The sequence below is a fragment of the Chanodichthys erythropterus genome, chromosome 7, assembly GCF_024489055.1.
Source record: "Chanodichthys erythropterus isolate Z2021 chromosome 7, ASM2448905v1, whole genome shotgun sequence".
In the NCBI taxonomy this organism is placed as follows: domain Eukaryota; kingdom Metazoa; phylum Chordata; class Actinopteri; order Cypriniformes; family Xenocyprididae; genus Chanodichthys; species Chanodichthys erythropterus.
Window position 1 is genome coordinate 41,489,256 of NC_090227.1, and position 20,525 is coordinate 41,509,780.

The 20,525-nt window shown below is 37.2% G+C and overlaps 1 protein-coding gene across 14 annotated transcripts in view; it reads right to left on the reverse strand.

Annotated features, from left to right (window-relative positions):
* The window catches only part of lekr1 (Leucine-, glutamate- and lysine-rich protein 1), a 228,019-nt gene that overhangs the window by 194,204 nt on the left and 13,290 nt on the right, over positions 1–20,525 (reverse strand). For 12 of the 14 annotated variants that reach the window (XR_010895534.1, XR_010895536.1, XR_010895538.1 and 9 more), the window contains exon 3: positions 14,386–14,600. Coding sequence is in view for 6 of the 14 variants with exons in the window: in XM_067390612.1 (XP_067246713.1) it covers positions 14,386–14,600 (215 nt within the window). In the remaining 8 variants the exon portion in view is untranslated. Of the gene's footprint in view, positions 1–1,885; positions 2,066–11,647; positions 11,862–14,385; positions 14,601–20,525 lie in introns of those variants that run through there. The other 2 variants (XR_010895540.1, XR_010895539.1) reach the window with 2 other exon arrangements.

The following is a 20,525-nucleotide window of genomic DNA, read 5'->3' on the forward strand; positions in this document are numbered from 1 at the left end:
AAGAAAGAAAGAAAGAAAGAAAGAAAGAAAGAAAGAAAGAAAGAAAGAAAGAAAGAAAGAAAGAAAGAAAGAAAGAAAGAAAGATTAATAAAAGAAACAAAGAAAGAAAGGATGGTGAAAGTATGAATAAAATAAAAAAGGACAAACAAAAGAAAAAAGGATGAAAGAAATAAAGAAAGAAACAAACAAACAAAGAAAGAACCAAAGAAAGAAACATAGAATGCATTAGACAAAAGAACAAAAGAATGGACAAAAGAATGAATAATAAAAGATCAAAAGAAAGAAAAAAAGGATGAAAGGATGAAAGAAAGGAAAAAAGACAAACAAGCGAAAGAAAGAAAGAAAGAAAGAAAGAAAGGAAGGAAGAAAGAAAGAAAGAAAGAAAGAAAGAAAGAAAGAAAGAAAGAAACAAACAAACAAACAAACAAACAAAACAAAGAAGGGGTGAAAGTATGAATAAAATAAAAAAGGACAAACGAAACAAAAAAGGGTGAAAGAAAGAAAGGATGAAAGAGAGAAAGAAACAAAGAAACAAAGAAAGAAAGGATGGTGAAAGTATGAATAAAATAAAAAAGGACAAACGAAAGAAAGAAAGAAAGAAAGAAAGAAAGAAAGAAAGAAAGAAAGAAAGAAAGAAAGAAAGAAAGAAAGAAAGAAAGAAAGAAAGAAAGAAAGAAAGAAAGAAAGAAAGAAAGACAATGAATAAATTAGGCAAAAGAACAAAAGAATGGACAAAAGAATGAATAATAAAAGATCAAAAGAAAGAACAAAAGGATGAAAGGACGAAAGAAAGAAAAAAAAGACGAACAAGTGAAAGAAAGAAAGATTAATAAAAGAAACAAAGAAAGAAAGGATGGTGAAAGAAAGTATGAATAAAATAAAAAAGGACAAATGAAAGAAAGAAAGAAAGAAAGAAAGAAAGAAAGAAAGAAAGAAAGAAAGAAAGAAAGAAAGAAAGAAAGAAAGAAAGAAAGAAAGAAAGAAAGAAAGAAAGAAAGAAAGAAAGAAAGAAAGAAAGACAAAGGAATAGAATAATGAATGAAAGAAAGAAGTTAGACAAAAAAAGATGAAAGAACAGACAAAGAATAATGAATAGAAAGAAAGAAAGAAAGAAAGAAAGAAAGAAAGAAAGAAAGAAAGAAAGAAAGAAAGAAAGAAAAACAAAGAATAAATTAGGCAAAATAACAAAAGAATGGACAAAAGAATGAATAATAAAAGATCAAAAGAAAGAACAAAAGGATGAAAGGACGAAAGAAAGAAAAAAAAGACGAACAAGTGAAAGAAAGAAAGATTAATAAAAGAAACAAAGAAAGAAAGAATGGTGAAAGAAAGTATGAATAAAATAAAAAAGGACAAATGAAAGAAAGAAAGAAAGAAAGAAAGAAAGAAAGAAAGAAAGAAAGAAAGAAAGAAAGAAAGAAAGAAAGAAAGAAAGAAAGAAAGAAAGAAAGAAAGAAAGAAGTCCCCGGTGAGAGAGAGGAATGGTGTATTTGCATGACGAGTGCTGACTCAGACCACAGCAGAGCAGGATCACAGCCAGACTTCACTGTTTGCCTGGTTGCTATGGCAGTAACAACAGGACCAGGATGTATCTGAATTATTGTAATCTAATCATCACTCCATAAGCTTTCTTTGTTTCAGCTGAAGTAATTCAGCCCAAATGTCCTTTTGCATTGCTTTATAGCGTTATGTGTAAATGTACAATGTGGCCTAAAAGTTTGAGAGCACAAGTGAGAATTCATCTATTTTGCATTTGTTACTAACGCCAATACAAATAATATTATCAGCATGACAATTTGACTTCAAATTTGAATTGAAAAAATGTCCATGAATGTGTGAATGTATTTGATTGGTCGCCCAGCAGCACTCGAGCTGCATGTCAAACCTGATGATCATGATCTCCAGCACTGAGAGGATACGACCACCATCTGAGCTTCAATAGAAGAACGTCTGACCTAGACAGTGACCTGGTTTCCAGGTTTAAAGGAAAAACATCTCAGATTTTCTCATCTTTTGGACCTCACTGTACATTTACAAACATGAATGCATGTGCATGAAGATATGTCTGTCACCACATTTACTGTGGCCATATTAAACTGTCAAGTCTAGGTTTAATATATTATGAAGACAGATATGATGCATGAACTATACACTCCTACACACATACAAAAACTGCACAATTAACTGAGCTTTTAATAATACTTACAGGTGTTAAAATATGTGTGTGTGTGTGTGTGTGTGTGTGTGTGTGTGTGTGTGTGTGTGTGTGTGTGTGTGTGTGTGTGTGTGTGTGTGTGTGTGTGTGTGTGTGTGTGTGTGTGTTAATCATTACAATAAAGGTCTGAAGAAGAGAGCAGGATAAGCATAGAGGGGAAAAAACATGGGCCACGTTCACATAGCAGCAGAATACGGTTGTCAGTCCTGTATTTGGGTCCTTAACACGGTTACGTTCACACACAGTACAGTTATTTACAGGAGTGACAACCGCATTCTATAACGGAACTCACACCCGTATATTTTCAGGACTCAACCGCATTCTCAGAAACTCTGCGCTGTGTGAACGGAACAGGACTGGACAACTAGTTGTCTGTTTCGTCATCCGCTTGTTAAGTCGTTACGTAAGGAACGGCGTTTCCGGGTCCAAGCCTCGACTCATTTCACTTGAGAATGGCATCTCGACGACCATTTGCGAGCGCTATTTATTCATATTAAACGTTTAACATTTTAAAGTTAAACATTTAAAATACTTACAGTCTACACAACAGTCTCCATGCTCACAGACATTAATATTTTAGCGATTTTTTAAAGATGAATCTCTGTCTGGTCATCTGGGATTCTGGTATGGAGATAAAGGTTATGATTATAATTTTTTGGAAGTATTACACCACATCGTGTGCGTATATTAGCAGCGTTTGTTGTTTTCTTGTGGTATGAGATCCCAGTGCTGGACCCGGAAGCACTGCAGCGTGACGTCAGACTTAACAACCGAATACAGTGCGAGAGAGCCACGTACGGAACTGATGCGACGCCAGTTCCATTTTTCCGTTGAATAGGGAAGGTGTAGGACGCACAGCGCAAGCTTTTTGAAGAATCCAGAAGGAGGTCTGGCGGAAGCTAGATATTTGACTTCATAACTTGAAGTTATGAACGCACAAACGCATCGCTTCGCTTCAGAAGGCCTTTATTAACATATCGCTCACTGCCATTTTATAGCTCGGATGCGTCAGGATATTTATTAATATACCTCCCATTGTGTTCATCAGAAAGAAGAAAGTCATATACACCTAGGATGGCTTGAAGGTGAGTAAAGCTTGGGCTAATTTTCATTTGAAAGTGAACTAATTCTTTAATTGTGTTTTTTATTATTTCTTTTTATTTACTTACTTGCATCACTGTTCGAATGTTTGGGAATGGTAAAATGTTTTATGTTTTTGAAAGAAGTTTCGTCTGCTCACCAAGGCTGCATGTATTTCATTAAAAAACAAAAAAACAGTAACATTGTGAAATATTATTACACTTTTAAAATAACTGTTTTCCATTGTAATATATTTTAAAATCTAATTTATTCCTGTGATCAAAGCTGAATTTCCAGCATCATTACTCCAGTGTCACATGATCCTTCAGAAATCCTTCTAATATGCTGATTTGATGATCAAGAAACTAATTTTCTAATATTATTAAAGTTATCAATGTGAATGTGTTATCGATGTAACAGTTTTTGCTGCTTAATATTTTTGTGGAAGCCATTAAACATTTTTTCAGGATTTTTTGATGAATAAAAAGTTCAAACAAACAACATTTATTTGAAATAAAAATCATTTTTTACATTATACCCCTTTACTGTCACTGATCATCTGACATATCCTCACTGAAAAATTAAAATTTACTGACCCCACATTTTTTAGCGGTAGTATTTTTGACAATAGCTACACTGACTGTCTAAAGTCTGGCTTGGGAACTTAAAATAAAATAAAAATAGTAAGTAATTTTTTGTTAAGAATAATCGTTGATTGAGACTGATCTCCTTGCAGTATTTATGTGTTTCAGAGTAATTATTACTATACAGTATAGAAAGTGTAATTTTCATAATCACAGTACGAATCGGCAAAGACAGTTTATCCTCTTTATCCATTTCTAAAAGATGCTTTGCATTTTTTTGCTTAAAGGTCATATTGTGGCATATCAAAGGAAAACGTTTAGGGCAATTCCCTGTTAAAGTGGCATGACACGGGCCTGATTTGAATCTCTAATCACTCCATTGACTCATTCAGAGCTTCTTTTGGACAAATCAAACCCAGAGTGTCTGATTTACATTCTCCATGCTTCCCTTTTAAACCTGCCAGATCCCCTGTAGAGCCCTAGACAGACTGGATCTAGATTAATCGATTCTGCAAACCCAGACCTCATCAGTCTTCATGTATAAATCCAATCCCATCATGCATCAGTTGATCTTTTGACCCTGTCAACCCTATGCCCGTTACATGGAAATCTGACATGGATACTGATGAGTCATTAATGATATGACGCTGATGAGGTCTTACTTAAGCCCTACAGGGAGACCCAGAGGGTCATTTAAATTCACACACTCTCACGACTAAGGGAACCACTTATCAATAATGAAAGAAGCCATTGTGTGACCTCTGTCTGAACTCACGCAGACAGAAAACAGGAACTGCTTCACTGCTCACTGGCTTGGCGACCACATACAAAGCATATGAGGTCAAAAAATAAATTATTTTAACAATGATAGTAAAGAAAAACCAAAAAATACACCAATCTGAATATTTTAGGATGTTTTTTTTTGAAGAGCAGGTACCACAGCTGGCCCGTCGATCTCCATTAGTTAAGGTGAGAACAAAGCTCGGCCCTTTCAACATTCATATCTCAAAACTAATTGAAGCTGTCAGACATAATTTCACAAAAACAAAAGCCTTTTCCATCACCGAGAGTCCTCGCAAACACGCATTAGCATATAAATAATGTACCGCCATATAAAGTATGTTCGCACCTTGATGTGACAAGTGCAAAATCCCATCTGAATAAGCAAGCATTCAAATCACTTTGAGTGTTTACTTTATTCTTTACATTTCAGATGGTCAGAATGTCTAAGTATGTGTTTTGTGTATTTGCAGGGCAGAAAAGCATGCTGAGAAAAATAGCACACACCTATATACTCTTCCACTTCCTGCACCAACCACAGGCAAATAGCGTGTCTCTGTTCCTGCATGCTGTACGTGTGGATGTGCATATATGGCAGCTGTGACACATACGCATTGATGCAAACACATTAACCCTCGCAGTGACAGAGGTGCAGCTACACTTATACAGGCTCACCACAGACACACAGCATTTGGTAAACTTGCGTGCAAGATGTACTGAGATCAAAAATTCTCTACAGCTGAGTGATGCATTATGAGGAAGTGAAATCCACAAAAGCCAGTACAGTGCCGTCAGCCCGATAAATCTATATCATTGCGAAAGCCACACACACGCACACAGACACACTTAAAAAAGCTACGCGCTTGATGATAGTGGTGTAATAATGATACACTTCATCTTTAACTTTATTTTGTGTGGTTGAAAGTTCCCTGTGCAGCTGTAATTCTAAAACCTGCATCAGTGATGTATAATTGTTCATGAAGGCCGGAAATGAAAAATGCCTTATATTCTGGTGTGTATAATTATTAGGTATGTTTTATTTTACAGATAAAAAAAAGAGATTTAACTCAGACTGAATGAAAAATTATTAAATGCCCATGAGAAGGATGCAATACTAATGCAATTGAGAGGGACTACATCCACCACATCCTCTTTTAAGTTTTGGAAGATCATTTTTAGTCCATCTCCGATCTTCCAAAACTTAAATTCTTCAAACAGTGGTACAAGAGGATGTGGTGCTGGTCCTTCAAGAGTCACTCTCAATCTGTCTGTCTATAAAGCCTATAAAAACAACACTTCAGCTTGTGATTCTTATTAAGTGGGGGTCATTTTTAGTGGTGGTGGAGACTAAAGGTTTCCTGATGGTTTCACGCTTAATTCTTCACCTTAATTCTTAAAGGGTTAGTTCACCCAAAAATCAAAATAATGATTACTCACCCTCATGTCGTTCCACACCCGTAAGACCTTCGTTCATCTTCGGAACACAAATTAAGATATTTTTGATTAAATCCGATGGCTCAGTGAGGCCTGCATAGACAGCAATGGTACTTCCTCTCTCAAGATCCATTAATGTACTACAAACATATTTAAATCAGTTCATGTGAGTACAGTGGTTCTACCTTAATATTATGAAGCGATAAGAATACTTTTTGTGCACCAAAAAACAACTTTTCAGCAATATCTATATGGGCCGAGTTCAAAACACTGCTTCAGAGCTTTACGAATCGAATCAGTGGATCGGAGCGCCAAAGTCACGTGATTTCAGCAGTTTGCCGGTTTTATACCTGATCCGAATCACGACTCGACTCAAAAGATTCATAAAGCTCACAAGCATTGTTTGAAATCAGCCATTACTAGATACTGTTAAAAAGTCGTTTTTGGGTTTTTTTGGCGCACAAAAAATATTCCCGTCGCTTTATAATATTAAGATAGAACCACTGTACTCACATGAACTGATTTAAATATGTTTTTAGTACATTAATGGATCTTGAGAGAGGAAGTAACATTGCTGTCTATGCAGGCCTCACTGAGCCATCGGATTTCATCAACAATATCTTAACTTGTGTTCCGAAGATCAACGAAGGTCTTACGGGTGTGGAACGACATGAGGTCGAGTAATTAATGACATTATTTTCATTTTTGGGTGAACTAACCCTTTAATTCTTTTTTAGTTAACACGTTTCTTTTCTTCTCCACCTGTTTCTGTCTGACCCTGCTGACCCACTGAGCGTTTCACTGTCCAATGGTCATGCCTTAACTGCAGTTTCTAGTATTGCATTAGTATTGCATCCTTCTCATGGGTATTTAATCATTTTTGACTTTTCAGTCTGTGTTAAATCTCTTTTTTTGGCTCATTTTATCTGTAAAAGAAAACATACCCAATAATTATGCACACCTAAACATAAGGCGTTTTTTATTTCCAGCCTTCATGAACAATTATATATCACTTATAAATGATTAAATACAAAATTAATAGTAGTTATCAAGATTAATGTGGTTTGGAATTGGTACGAATCAACGTGCCTGATAATTCTGCACGCACTGTAGCCTAGCCGACGCTCTTCGTCAAAGCAACATGTCTGTGCCATTCTCACACCTCTCTCCCGGATGTTGTTGCCCACTAAAATATCTACAATCAACCACATGCCATCTCTCCCACGACCCATTTACTGCCATCTCACATCTGCCTCTTCCTTTCATAGCTTTGAGTTCTGCTTTGTGTCACCTCAGAGGGTTCACTAGCAGGTCGCAAAACTGTCTGAGTCAAACCGAAAGACTCAACTAGAGCTGTTTTCAAAAAAGAAAAAAAGGTCTGTCATCAGCATATTGAGCTCTAACCACTTTTTTTTTCTTTTTTTTTTTCACTGTGATACATGTTTTGAGCTGTTAATACAGGTATGATTAAGCTTTATGTGAAGGAAAATGGAGGCAATCTTCCAAAATACAAATGAAATGCTCCTTTAAAAAAGATAATGAGTGCAAAAGAAAAAAAAAGAATATATGAGAGCAAATAGTATGCAAAGAATTCATTCTTCCAAAGGTTTTAGAGGAGGGCAGCATCTCTTTTGCCTCCCTTGAACTCATTGTGTTCTCATAAGGTTACTGAAGGTGACTTACATATGACAATCACATTAAAGAAGGCAGTGCCATGGTTGTGACTGACTCATTCTGAATCAGATGTGCTAATCTGTCTCAAACTAATGAAAATTACAGCCTAAACAATTCACCTATTTAGATATCAACACTTTTAATCACATCAGAATCAAAATGAACTTGAAATGATTTGAAATCTGTGAGTGAGCATGTTTTTAGTGAGTTATTACAAAAATACGGTGGTGCATGTACAGTACGCGTGCACTCTTCTGATGACGAAATTCGTGTCATGTGCACTGTGCGCTGAGTGTGTAAAATGTGAAGTATACTTTGGGCTTTTAAGGTCCTGTGACCTTCATGAGTCATGACACCTGTGGTGTGTAACAATAACAGCTGAACAACAGTTAGTAGTAATAAATAAAAGCTATATTAAATATATATTTAAATATATGAAAAAATGTATTATGTTGAAAAAAAGTAATAAATAACATATTGATACCAGGGTTCCACAGTCTTGGAAAATCTGGACATGTGAGGGATTTATTTTAAAGTGTGATTTTTTTTTTCCTGGAAAAATCCAGGAAAAAAAAAAATCATGGACGTTTCTATAATGAATTTACATTTTTCTAGTTATATCAAGCTCTACAATATTTTATTGGGTAGAAATTGCAGATTAATTGCTATTTGTGTGTAAAAACAAAAAGGCTTGTCCTGTAATCAAGAAAGACATGTCATGTAAATGCATAAGTCATGTAAGTTCTTTTGTCACTAAAGACACGTTCACACCAAGGATGATAACTGTATAGTTTACGATTAAGATGTAGTTCTAAAAATAGTTCTTAATATTAAAGAATAGCAACCACAACTATAATGATAACGGCACAGAAAAACAATATCATTAAAATCACTTTCAGAATGATTTTATCCTGCTGATGAACGATAAAAACATTGACAGCCAATCAGAATCAATCCTGCTATAACAAGCTTGAGCATTAAAGCAGCAGACAAGCACACGCTTTAGAATAAACAGAACGATATCATCTGCGGACACTAATATAGTTATCGTTATAGTTATTTTTATAGTTATCGTTGTTGGTGTGAACGGCCTCAAGCCTGTAAACCCTGAAGAACATTCAGTTACTGAAACCTCTGGAATCAGGAGATTTTGTAAAGTCGGCACACCAAAGCTCCAATATAGAAATTCATTAACAAACTCTCACAAAGGTCAAGAGCCTGTTTGCTCGAAATGTCACTTTTGTGAGAGTCTGTTAAAGTAGAACTATAACGCCCCTTTCACAAGATGTAATATAAGTCTCTGGTGTCTCCAGAATGTGTTTGTGAAGTTTCAGCTCAAAATACCCCACAGATCATTTATTATAGCTTGTCAAATTTGCCCCTATTTGGGTGTGAGCAAAAACACACCGTTTTGGTGTGCGTCCCTTTAAATGCAAATGAGCTGCTGCTCCCGGCCGCTTTCCAGAAGTGGGAAAGCCAAAATGAGGATTGTCAGTAACGGTGTTCAGCATTAGTCGACACTGATGGAGAGACTCAGGAAGAAGTTACAACTTTTAAAATGAAACTGGACGTTTCTGAATGGTTAGTGGATAGATTTATGTAGTTGCTGTGGAGTTGATTCAATGGACCCTTCGCTATGCCCCGCCCTCCTTAGTTACTGTTGCTACGCCTGTCAAGCTTTCGAGCCTGGCAAGTCATTTACAGTATGTATGCACCAGTGTCAGACATTTTCAAGGAGATGATCAGTCATTTTTGGCGAACAGGTGAAATATCTGAGAGAGCAAGACAAAAGGGACTGCAGTATGCATTTGAGGGATATATCCATGACATAATATGCAACCGATTAGAAAATAATTTGATCAAATTTGAAGCTAAAGCTCCGAGCGCGAGCAGCAGCCACCTCATACGCTGACCATTCAAATGGGAAACACACAATTTATTGAGGAAAAGCTTTGTTCATCCACAGCAGGTTAAGTGAAATTTGTGAAAATAACCTAATAATTATAAATCAAACAGCTTATCCATAAGTCTTGTGGAATAAACACATGGCATTAGCCTGACAACTTTGCAATGATAACATTCTCCCGCTTATAATTTTAGCACACCAGGCTAACGTACTCCGTCTTGCCTTTAATCACATTCAAATATATGTATATAAAGAACCGTCATTATTTCCAAGCAATGATGTGCTGAGTTAGCTAGCTAGCTACCTGGACACTTGGGTAAAGTTGGTTTTATATTCGCACATTCGGACATCCGTATTCAATAGCCTTGTTAATCACATTACATTGGACATTCAGTGGACATTCACAAGTAAATATGCCATTAAAACAATACTTGCCTATTTTGATCGACTGTGAAAAATGTTGTAAGTTGACAATCGTTGGTTTTCAATATCATGTCGCTGCTTAAAATTCGCAAACATTAATTTATTGCACATTTATTGGAAAGTCTGAATTTATCAGAAACCGAATGTGCAAATATAAAACCAACTTTACCGAAGTTACCTGGACTTACTGCATATGCATTCATCAATATTACATCATTGTCGTCATGATAAATAACACTGTACTTGCATTATTGTTAAGGGTAAGTTTAGGGTTGGGGAAAGTGTAGATGTTAATAAAGCCATAAACCACGTTAATATCACGCTGGAAGCACAATCTGATGGGTAACGTTAGCATTTTTCAGATTTTGCTAATGTTACCCACTGTTTCAATGGGAGGTAGTAAAATCTAACAGGGTAGCACAAATTGTCAGAACACCGGCATTTCTCACCTTGGGTTTTAGGTTTCGAGAAGGGAAAAAATTCCACCACCCCGTCTAAACTGTTAGGATACCGGGTATCAGGTTAACACAATGCATACGGACAACGCTTCGGCATTTTCCCTCGCTCGAAAGTTTGACAGACTTCCCGCGCCTAGTAACGGTTGCTAAACCACGATTGGCTTGTGGCGGTTTTTGGGCGTGGCTTAGTAAAGTGTCATTTCATCCACTAGCATGTTCCGTCATGTTCATCTTTTGTGCAAATCCAGCGTTGAATTGACCCTCATTTGTGAAGCAGTCCGGCGTAAAATGCAACCTGGTCTCATGACGAAAATGCACCAATGAGTACATATTGCTGCAATTTCACTGCGAAATGTCCAGTGAGTGGCGCTAAAAGATCTTATACCGTTTTTCAGCTCTCTCTCTTTTTTTTTTTGCCGTCAGTCGCCTTTCACAGGATTCGTACCCAGGCGGGGGGGAGTCGACGACTCATCGTAAGTCCAACTCCGTATCAGCTAAGCTACCGAGCAAGCTTGGTTACAGTTAAAAAAAGCGAAACACATAGAGCCGGAAAGTCCAAAGTACGTTCGTTTACAAACAGGGCACTCCGGTAAGAAGCGTTTTGAAGTCGTGACATGATATTGCGCGAGGAGGCGCGAAAACAAGTCTTTGTGAATCCATAATCCGACCGTCATCGAAAACAAGTGCGTCAAAACAAGCAAAAGCGCTTATGGACGTTTTACCGGCCTCTAGCGTTCGTTTCTGTCGGAAACTGCAGCGAGACGTACTCGTCGGTACATCATTTTGTGTCTCGCGAAAACGTGCGCACGGGTACGTCTCTCCTTTGAGACCAGGTTGGTAAAATAGGTAACTTTGCAGACGTTATTTATGTTCTAACAGCAACATTACACACTTTTATATATATACACAACTATAAATCTATAATTATGTATTTACATATAATGAAAAAAATCTTACAATGACAATAAAGAGCTTGGACTGATTTTGAAATGCAGCTCAAAAGCCCACAAGCAGAGAAGTGACCTTGTGTCCTAATTTTTAGAAGTCCACTGCATACTACTAACAAACACACAACCCAAACACACACGCTTACGCCCGCTGCTCTGTCGTGTTGGGTCTGGAATGTGCTGGATGTGAATGAATCGTTGGGAGCCGATCTAGAAGCACGACCGCTGTGCTGTTCAGTTTTTCTCGTGAGCTTACACGGTCAACACAACCTGCTATTATTATCAGCAACAGTAGGAGAGAGCGCTGAAATAGGATCCACAATCACACACTCGCTTCGCACCTCTCTCCTCGTTCTCTGAATTTCTGTCTGTGCTAAGCTGTGGAGGCGTAGGTGTTGAGAGGTTCATTTTTGATTGCTGTGGTGGTATAATTATGCCTGGCATTCGCGTCAGCTGGGAGAGAGGACGTATGCATGCCCGTCTCTCCCACAGTGACTCATGAGGGAAACCAGAGCTAAAGAGTTCAGAGCACGAGGAACTATTCACACATACGCAAATAGATATACACATAGTGATCACACTTACACACACACGCCATCATCAGAGAACCGGAGTCCCCGACCTGGTGATGAGAGGGGCCCACTAAGGTCCTGTAGGACAGGGATTCCCAAATGTTTTTGTGTGCCGAAATATATACTTTAAGCACCCTCTGAGATTTTAAAGGGGTCATGAACTGCATTATTTTATTATTTTATAATGTTTCCTGGGGTGCATATATAATGTTAGTATAATTTTTAAATAAGAAAATGTCATAATTTAGAAATAAAAGGCATTTTTCACACCCTGATTTTAGCCCTCTTATTTGAACGCTCTATTTTAAGGGGCGTGTCTGCTGTGAGACTTCAGTGTAAACGCCCACTGCTGTGATTGGCTTACATCTTTGCAATATGAAATAGCTGAGTATTAGTATTACTCTCTCTTTTAGCACGTTTTTACTAGTACAGCTCTCAAGGTTAACTAACCGTAAAAAGTTTTGATTATAGCATTATATTTAGATCGTAGCATGAAAGGTTGCAGTGATGAACACTGTAGCTGATCACAGACATGTTGTTGAGCGCATGAAAGCAGTGATGCTTTCATCATAACTGACAGTGCAAACTCGTTTTGTTGAATATAACAGGAGTTTTGGCGAGAGTCACCAATAAACTTGCGCTTTCTATATATAATGACAGTTTAAATAACAGATTATTTTTATCCTACTTGCTGACAATAAATGATTTTGAGACAAAGAACATCTGACTGTACATGAATCACTACATATCAGAACTGGTGGTTTTGGTTAGAAACATAATCAGTACACGATCTGTAACAAAGCAATAGTGACACAGTAAAAACGTTTTAAAAAACGTCTTTTACACCTCTCTATTACATAATAAATAGGCACATTCAACAACCAGTCATAATCTGGGCTTGGTTACAAGTTAGTCCACTGTTTTTGGACTAACAAAAAAGTTTTCAGTTCTGACAGGACATTCTTGTAGTATGATGACCTTTATATGTCAAAAGCTCAAGGAAAATATGATTTCTCAATCCATGACCCCTTTAAAGTAATATTTCAGTAATTAAACAACACATTTGCATGGTTCTCTGATGTTAGTTAATTGTCTCATGACATGCTGATAAACAAATAAAATACATTTTCAGTAAGTGTTTGAATGTTGAGCTCGCAGCTCATTGGCCGCTAATGCAACAGCAACCAATCAGCTGCGCTATGTAGATAACAGTGTGATCTCTACCGAATTGAGTTAAGAACTAATAAGTCTGCGCCATCTAGAGTTTCATGACCTAACTAGGTACTGTATATGCTTGTAAACCAGATGACTATATACTAAAATTTGTTTTCAGTCATGATCTGACTCACTCACTAGTTTGACTGGGTAGAATGACGTGTAAATCCAAACTGTAGCACCATAAACGCTCTGGGTAAGAGGTGGGTGGATGCTGTATGAAGTGAAAGATTGAATGTATGTTATGCAGTGGGTGTAAAATTTTCTAGATTAGTGAATTCATATATTTTGGCCAGTGGGTGCTTAACAACTTTGTAGCTTGTGTGAAAAAGACCATGAGAAGCAAGAGGAAAATCGGTGGCATAAAATCATAGTTCCTGTGCAGCGCTGTTATAGAATCTAACTACACTTTTAAGGGGATGATGGGATTTAGTCTTTCTCTTTGCCATAAAGTCTCTTTTACTGCAATGGGACGATAGATAGAAGATTTTTACACTTTCTGAAGAAAATGTGAGTGATAAGTACCCATCTAAAACCCACTATGATTCTGGATCTAAATCATAGACTCAAAGCACAGCTTTGCTCAACAAGCCTTGGTTTAAAATTCACGGCTGGTATGTTTTGCATGCTGGGTCCATCATGGGATACACGTTGCTGGTCCCCAGCCTGGGAAGTAGAAGTGCTGGGTACACCAGCTAAGTTTTGCTTGAGAACAGCATGACTATCCTGATCCTCCAGCTAGACAAGTACTATAACCAGCTCTAACCAGCATAAAGCAGCCTGGACCAACATGGAAATCATGCTGGTTTATGCTGGATTTTTCAGCAGGGGTTTACTAACCTTTCAAAACAAAAAATACAAACATTACACTTTGAGATGCCAAAATTAATCTCATGAGCCACAGGTGCAGTATGTGTGCAACAGGCCTAATAATGAATAAATATTTAAGACAAATGCTGATACCCAAAACTAAAGCCTAATTTAAACATTCACCCTAATCTAAAAATACATCTGCTAGATGAAATGAAACATTCTGTTTTATGTTCATTTGAGAATAATCAGATGTTTGCAGGCATGGAACTGTGACTGAGACTCACGTTTCCTCCTTTTGAAGCACAGATGCTTTCAGCTTCTCCAGATGAGCGTAGGCTTCCTGGAGCTCCTCTCTCAGGGTTCTCTCTCTCTCCGCACTTCCTCGCTCCTGCTCCAGCTCTCTCTCGACTTCCCACAAACGCTCCTGCAGACGCTGGAACTCATGCAGGATCAAATAACTCACGCCACAGTAACGACAGGCCTTCTCTGAATGATCCATCTGTACACAAACACAAATATAAACACAGATGACCTATCACAAATCTATCTACCAGGAGTGTGACGAGATCTCGCGAGATTCAAATGTGACGAGATTAGGATAGAATATGCAACCTCTACATTTACATTATGCCTCTGCTGTCTTTTTGATTTTTATAGAAAAAAAAAAAAACATTTAATTGAGTTGGATAACAGTCGCTTCAGTTCCATCCATAGTCGTGTGCAGTGCGGCAGGAATCAGAGTTCACTGATCATGTGATGAGAGTAAGTGACAAGATGACTGACAAGACCGTGGCGGAGGATTTGTTGCACAGCAGATCCCAAGTGTCTGACAAATGTCTTATCTTGTTGAACAGAGTACACGCATTTGCAAATTGAAAGCGCATTCAAATGTGATTTCAATACCCCGCATTTTGAAAGCGTTTCCCTGATGCATGCAAATATCTCCCAATATGAAAGCTATCTTAGGCTGGGCTGTGTAGTTTTAACCATTTCTGAGCTCTTTGTCATGCTTGAAGGAAAATTTGGTCTCTATTTGATTACTTTGATTATGGTTGCACTTATAGTTTGCACTTAATAAGAATAAGAGAAAACTGTTATTCATTTTCATTTATACTGTTTTTATTCCTATGACAATTCTGTGGAAAGGAGTTCAGTTAAAAGGGTCAAAAGTTGAAGAAGCTCATAAATCATGTACAGTAAGGTCTGAAGAGACACATATGAAATCATACAGGACAGAAGCCTGTCAGTTGAGTTTGTGATAAAACCTTTTACAGTGCTTGAGTATTGTTGTCTTTTACTGCATAATTCATACTCAGAAAGTAGAATTGACATTCACTTCAAGATGATTATTTAAAACATTTCAAATGCACCTGCAGACTATTTATCTAGTTATGTATTTCGTCTTAAAAATACTGTGCAAAAATCTCATTGTTCTCTCATTCTTGTGAACTCAATCTTGTGTCTCGCCTCATCACACCCCTACTATCTACCCGTCTACCCACCCATCTCCCCATCTATCTGTCTGTTTGTCTGTCTGCCCACAATGTATGTAACCATATATCAACCCATCTACACATTAATCATCCATTCATCTATCATCCATCCACCAACCTTCCCTTCATCCATTAATCTATCCATCTATCCATCTACCCATCTTCCTATCTATCTACCTACCTATCTACCTACCTACCATCTATTATAATCCCATTTACCTACACATCTACCTACTCACCTACCATCATTAAAGGTGCCCTAGAACATTTTTTTTACAATATGTAATATAAGTCTAAGGTGTCCCCTGAATGTGTCTGTTTCAGCTCAAAAGTTTCAGCTCAAAATACCCCATAGATTTTTTTTTAACTGCCTATTTTGGGGCATCATTAGAAATGCGCCGATTCAGGCTGCGGCCCCTTTAAATCTCGCGCTCCCCGCCCCCGAGCTCTCGACTCTATATACATTGCATAAACAAAGTTCACACAGCTAATATAACCCTCAAAATGGATCTTTACAAAGTGTTCATCATGCAGCATGTCTAATCGCGTAAGTATGGTATTTATTTGGATGTTTACATTTGATTCTGAATGAGTTTGAGGCTGTGCTCCGTGGCTAAAGCTAACATTAAAGACTGTTGGAGAGATTTATAAAGAATGAAGTTGTTTATGAATTATACAGACTACAAGTGTTTAAAAATGAAAATAGCGACGGCTCTTGTGTCCGTGAATACAGTAATAAACGATGGTAACTTTAACCACATTTAACAGTACATTAACAACATGCTAACGAAACATTAAGAAAGACAATTTACAAATATCACTAAAAATATCATGATATCATGGATCATGTCAGTTATTATCGCTCCAACTGCCATTTTTCACTATTGTTCTTGCTTGCTTACCTAGTCTGATGATTCAGCTGTGCACAGATCCAGACGTTAATACTGACTGCCCTTGTCTAATGCCTTGAACATGGGCTGGCATATGCAAATATTGGGGGCGTACATATTAATGATCCCAACTGTTACGTAACATGTTATGTTGAGATTCGTCTGTTCTTCGAAGGTCTTTTAAACAAATGAGATTTACATAAGAAGGAGGAAACAATGGAGTTTGAGACTCACTGTATGTCATTTCCATGTACTGAACTCTTATTCAACTATGCCGAGGTAAATTAAATTTTCAATTCTAGGGCACCTTTAAATCTAGCAATGCTGCTGCACATGCACACAAACACACACACAAATGCCAGGAGTCCAGAAATTAGTCACTGATTATATTTCATAGATATTATTTGCACAGTCATTTCTTTACATCGTCACTCTTCACTGAATCCAGTGGCAGCTTTATAAAGACCTTCTGAGAATGACAAACAACCCAGCCTTGCCACTCCTCCCCGGTGTGAAAGAGACCTGTCAGAGCGCAAATGCCACACCAAAAGCCCACTAAACAGCACAATGTAGCTGATGTGTTTCCCTTTCAGTTGCATTTGTGATTACAAGCAGAAATTAACAGAAAAGGTCAGGCAGTTTCAGTTTTTGTATCAGCATCAGTTTCTGTTATGCTTACTGTAAGAGACATGTGTTTATGATGACCGGGCCTGCAGCTGTGCGTTCCAGTCATTTTACTGTAAAGCTATACGGTCTGCGACTCGTTCTGATAATAGCATTGTGAAAAGAGAAGTGATAGAGAGGTTCTTGCAGAGTGGGGAAGCTGAATGATTTATTTGCATTTGTATCGTCCCATCTCTCACCAGTCTTTTTCACCCCTTTACTCAGTGATGTTTATTTTCAGGACTGACCAGTATGTAGAATCATGAACAAGTCATTACGTTCTCCCAATTTTAATCAATCATACAGTGTTGTGTATCATGGCTGGATTTTTCACATACACACAAATGCAACACTGGGTTCTACGAGTTTGACCCCATCTCAGTTAAAGCCTGTCTGTGATCCTGCTTACCCAACTGTCTAAACACATGCACACGCAACTGTCTGCCTCCCGGAGAAATGTGGACATTTGCACGGAATCTGAAAGCCCTGATCCCCCCGCTCTCTCTCCCTCACGCATTCAGAGACAGGCACGCATGCATAGGCTTACACACACACGCACATGCTGGCCTGAGGGGACGATGTCTGCCACCAGTAGGAACGTGTTCCCGTGACAGTGATGGCCCTCGGGGAGGCCTCTGCCCCTGGCACTGACACATCCGCTTAGCGCTCAAACACACTGGCCTCCTCATACACATGCTTACACACATCCCTTTTACTGAGCTGGATGGATACTTCAAGACAGGAAAGGCCCTGCTTCTACATCTCTTCTCACGGGGAAAAGATATAAGTTCATTTTATATAACCTTCATTGAATAAAGGAAAAAGAAATCATTCTTTCGGATTCAGTAAACGTATTTATGGAAGCTTGTTTCCACACTCTAAAAAATTCTGGGTTAAAAACAACCCAAGTTGGGTTGAAAATGGACAAACCCAGCAATTGGGTTGTTTTAACCCAGCGGTAGGGTTAAATGTTTGTCCAACCTGCTGGGTAGTTTTATTTAACTCAACTATGGTTTAAAAATTACTGTATTGCTTAATTAAAATTAACCCAAAGTATGTTGGAAATGAACATTTATTAAGGTTCAATGAATAATTATTAAACAGTAAACATTTATTAAATTGTTTATTAATAAATTTATATTAATAAACTATTAAACTATTACATTTATATTAATAAAATATTAAAGCTTATAAATAAACATTCACCTTTTCTCTATTATTGTTGTCTCTAATTGCATCTGGTTTTTAGTTTCCCAACTATTTTAGGTTCATTTTAAGCTAGCCATATAGCAATTTTTAAACAATAGTTGGTTTAAATAAAACTACCCAGAAGGTTGGGCAAATATTTAACCCAAATGCTGGTTTAAAACAACCCAATCGCTGGGTTTGTCCATTTTGAACCCAACTTGGGTTGTTTTTAACCCACCATTTTTTAGAGTGCACCTTTAAACAAAAAATAAAAAAAGGTAATTGCAATTTTTTTTCTCACAATTCTGAGTATTTTCTCGCAATTGCGAGTTATAAAGTCAGAACTGGAAGTTATAAAGTCAGAATTGCGAGATATAAACTCTCAAATTTGCAAGTTAAAAAGTCAGAATTGCGTGATTAAAAACTCACAATTTCAAGAGAAAAGTCAGAATTGTTACTTTGTATCTCACCATTCTTACTTTATATCATGTGATTCTGACTTAACTCGCAATTGCAAGTTTAAATCTCGCAAATCTGAGAGAAAAAGTCAGAATTGTGAAATGCAAACTCACAATTGTGAGAAAAAAAGTCACAATTACCTTTTTTTATTTTTTTATTAAGTGGAGGAAACAAGCTTCCATATGTATTTGACTGAGATTTTATGCCGGGGAGACATTTTAAAATAGTCTGGGAAGTCAAATGAAAGGTGAAGTGTGTATGCTATTAGCGGCACTAAAGAGAATTGCAAAAATAATGACTTCAGACAAGCCCTTTTTTCTATTATTTGACAAAGAGGTCATCCCAAATGATGCCAATGTTGTTGTAAACACTAAAACAAATAGACTGCAATTCCTTTTAATGCTGCTAGTTTTGCAGAAATGACACACTTCCCACTTAAAGGGATAGTTCACTCAAACATGAAAATGTTGTCATCATTTATTCACCCTCAAGCGGTTCCAAATCTGTGCGAGTTTCTTTCTTCTGTTGAACACAAAAGAAGATATTTTAAAGAATGTGGGTAACCAGACAGTTGATGGCACCTACTGACTTCCAGAGTAGGAAGAAAAAATACTATTGCAGTCAATGGATACCAACATTCTTTAATATATCTTCTCATGTGTACAACAGGAGAAAGAAACTCATACAGCTTTGGAACAACTTGAGGGTGAGTAAATGATGACAGCATTATTGGGTGAACTCCCTTTAAGGTCACATCAAAGCCAAAATAAGCCTATTTTATGACTTTTTAATTGATATGATGGCACTTGCCACAATTCCCAGGGACGAGCTGAATTAAACATATGACACATAGCAGGGGGGCTGAAAATAACAGCAGAGGTCTTATCAAGGAAAGAGCCATAATTAATTTAAATGGAATCTTTCTGCCATCATCAAGCATCAGAGGTTATTGTCTCATGCACCAGTTAGGCAAGAGCAGTTTACGTGCCACGGTCTTTAAAAACAGACCCCTAATCTTTTTTCTACCCACCCCACCCCTCTTCTCATCTGCCCCCATCAAATCCGGTGTCAGAAGTGGGTCAGTGTTACAGGCACGCAACATACCCCCAATACCTCAGCAAATTAACAAACCCTCTCCAACCGCTACACAAAGAAACCTGTTATGAATTTCCTCTAATAAAAAAATTTAAATCTTTTTTTGTGATGGTACAGTTAAGTTGGGTCACAAGCAAAGGTTTTAGATGCTTGAAACATGACAGAGCTACACCTGAAATTGTCTGTGTAATATGTTTTGCAGCATTGTTATGCAGCATTAAAGGAGAATTTCACCAAAAATGAAAATTCTTTAGTTGTTGTTCACTGCAATGGTAACATTTTTAGTAAATAAACATCAATTCTGGCTGTTCATCACATAAAGCTATCATATAGCTTCAAGACTATAAGCATATAGTCATATTAACTTCTTTTATGATTTTTTTATACTTTTTTTTATACGTTTGACTATAACCTATGAACTGAACATTTTATGTAAGAGCTTCATATATCATAATTCTACTTTTGTGTCCACCTAAAAAATAAAAGTATATTGTTTGAAACAAAGGCTATGTCTTAAACATTTTGGTGAGAGAAAACCTACGTTTTTGTGCATGTGTGTGTTCGATTAACATACTGTATATTGTTAAAAAAAGGACAAAAAAATCATAAAAGAAGTTAATATGACTATATGCTTAT